The 2,500-nt window shown below is 38.7% G+C and overlaps 1 protein-coding gene across 1 annotated transcript in view; it reads right to left on the bottom strand.

Annotated features, from left to right (window-relative positions):
- LOC138013037 (cyclic GMP-AMP synthase-like receptor 1) overlaps window positions 1–2,500 on the bottom strand; it is a 6,019-nt gene that overhangs the window by 2,283 nt on the left and 1,236 nt on the right. The window contains exon 2 of the mRNA XM_068859999.1: window positions 642–792. Coding sequence (XP_068716100.1) covers window positions 642–792 — 151 coding nt within the window. The remainder of the gene's footprint in view (window positions 1–641; window positions 793–2,500) is intronic.

Genomic DNA, 2,500 nt, shown 5'->3' with positions numbered 1-2,500 from the left:
TACATAAGTAATTTGCAAAGCAAGTCTACTACAACATTCAGGATCTTCTGGATCTGTTTTCCCTTTTCTCCTGTTTACTGTTCAAGTTACCAGACTGAGTACTATTTTAATTATTTATGTGAAGTGGTTATAAATCAAAAATAACCTTCAATTTGTCATTGATTTATTAACAAAAGAAAGAGGTTAATTTGTGTGAAAATTTATTAGCAAGCCATTATGAACAGCCCGGATTGTTTCTGGGCTGGACGATAATCAAAATTGCTGCCCCTCAAGCTCAAAAATCCCCTGCACACTGTGTAGCCTAGCTACACAGTATTCTAGATATTGTTACCGCTGATCAAGTAACATGTTCGTAATTAGACTAGCATGTTTGCAGCACAAAAACAGATAGATAGCCATCTCTGTTTCCAGAAATTTTCCATATCCACCTCACTGAGTGTCATACCAAATTTTAGTGGGGAGGGGGTACCAAACCCAAAACTTTTAATGTAAAGTAATAAACAGCCAGTGAACAGGAATGTCCAGAGTGAGAGAAGGGGGTGGTGTTCAAGGAAAAAAAATAGCTGTCTGTGGAGGTTCTGTGGGTATTTTCTAAAGCAACACAGTATCAAAAGAATTGCAGTACTTTGCATACACAGTACCTTTCAAGTCGTCCTGCTCCTATGGCCTCCCTGACCAATCTTGCAAAAACTGCTTTGACTTTTGTAGCATTTAACATTCCTCGAGAATTAGCACATTGTTCTCGCTGCCAGAATACTTCTTCTCCTCTGTCAATCATCACTCTGGTGAATCCTTGAACACAAGACAGCATGCATTAATTAAAATTCAATTACCTGTTTAAGTGCCATGATTGCCTGATTGATAATTATGAGGACCATGCATAAAGATATGGGTGTGGCTCAAAAGAAAATTCACTCCATCAAGGAGAAAGTAATTCTAAATGATTGGCTGGTTCCTATAAAAAGGTTTCTCTGAGTTGCAAAATGGTGGTCATGTTCAATTTAACACTCTTACTAACTGAAAGTGAAGAATGACCATCGCAGTTAATTTTCCAATTGGAAAGAAGAAGCCTGAAAAAATCAGGGCTTCAACGGGATTGGAATCCCATTGAAGCCCTGATTTTTTTCAGGCTTCTTCTTTCCGATTGCTTAAATTGGAAAATTAACTGCGATGCATATGATCGTTCTTCACTTTCATCTTAAGCTACCACCGCAGTTCACATATGAATTATTTCATATGCCATTTCACTCCTCATGGGAGATATGAACTCAATAAATTTGACCTCCTTCCCAATGTGTGGCTTCATGGCTGAGTTGGTAGAGCATCACACCAGTATCGCGGAGGTCACAGGTTCAAATCCCGTTCGCCATCCCCTATTTTTCTCCATTTAGCGTTGTCCGACCGACCAATATTTTCGCAGTTCCAAATCAAAAAGGAAAAACATGAAGAAGGCAATGGCATAAGCTTAGCTTAGTTTGTCTTTGTCATTGACTGTAAAACCACATGTATGTTATGACTGATTTCTTAATTTCTTATTTCTTAACTTCTACTGCTGCAAAATTCCAAGAAATCATTGCTTTAATCTGAAATACAGACAATGTTTTGTGTTGGCATTGCTGCATACAATTTCACGTGAGACCAGCGTGTCCACGCATTAAAAAATGGTGGTTTTTTTTGTTTACGGCTGGACCTAGACGTAAGTCGTCATTTTCTCAAAAACGTATACGGTGACCTATCATTTTTTCTTTTGTCTTGAATTGAGTAATAAATTTCTCTATGTAAAATAAACATGGACCAGTTTTCAATATAGAACAAGATGCAATCGTCAGAAGCTTGAATTTTCTTCCTCCATTGTCACCATGTGGATTCTCTAACCACGTCTTGTCGTTTATAAGCTCCGTAGATATTATGCTGAGTTACTGGGTCTGAGTTTCAGACTTCTTCTCCCTATGTTTTTTTTGGCCTTTTGTTTTCTTTTCCAACCGGCCGACCCAAAATCAGGAAACGACAGGATTCGACAGGTAACGAAAAAAAAGGGGATGGCCTAACGGTTTATGTTCTATTTTCAAAGGTTGTTGTTGTTCATGGTGATAATTATGCAATAATAAATATTTTTATGGGTTATTTACCAAGCGTGAGGTCAAGATGGCTGGATATTGGCCAACTTCTGTTTTCTTTTTTTGCGCGAGTTATGGATCGAGACGGAGCCAAGGTCAATAAACTCATAGAAAAAGAATGAGGCCAATATTCAGCCATCTTGACCAAAAAAGCTTGTAATTTGGCTTTTGGGAAAATTTTTTTCTATCTTGCCTACTCGGGTAGCCAACAAGAGGTGTGATTTAGTTCATCTTGCCTGCTCACCGAGTTAGCCATATAATAAATATGCAGTGGCAGATCCAGACTTTGAGCTAAGGAGGGGGCCCGGTTCTATTTTACTTGCCCAGCCAGCTTCTCTTCAGGTGCGTAGCTGAGGTTTTTTGAAGGGTGTTCGTATTGACAG

This window comes from Montipora foliosa, chromosome 8 (genome assembly GCF_036669935.1).
Source record: "Montipora foliosa isolate CH-2021 chromosome 8, ASM3666993v2, whole genome shotgun sequence".
NCBI lineage: Eukaryota > Metazoa > Cnidaria > Anthozoa > Scleractinia > Acroporidae > Montipora > Montipora foliosa.
Note: the sequence above shows the minus strand (reverse complement) of the source record. Positions and strands in the feature narration are given on the sequence as shown.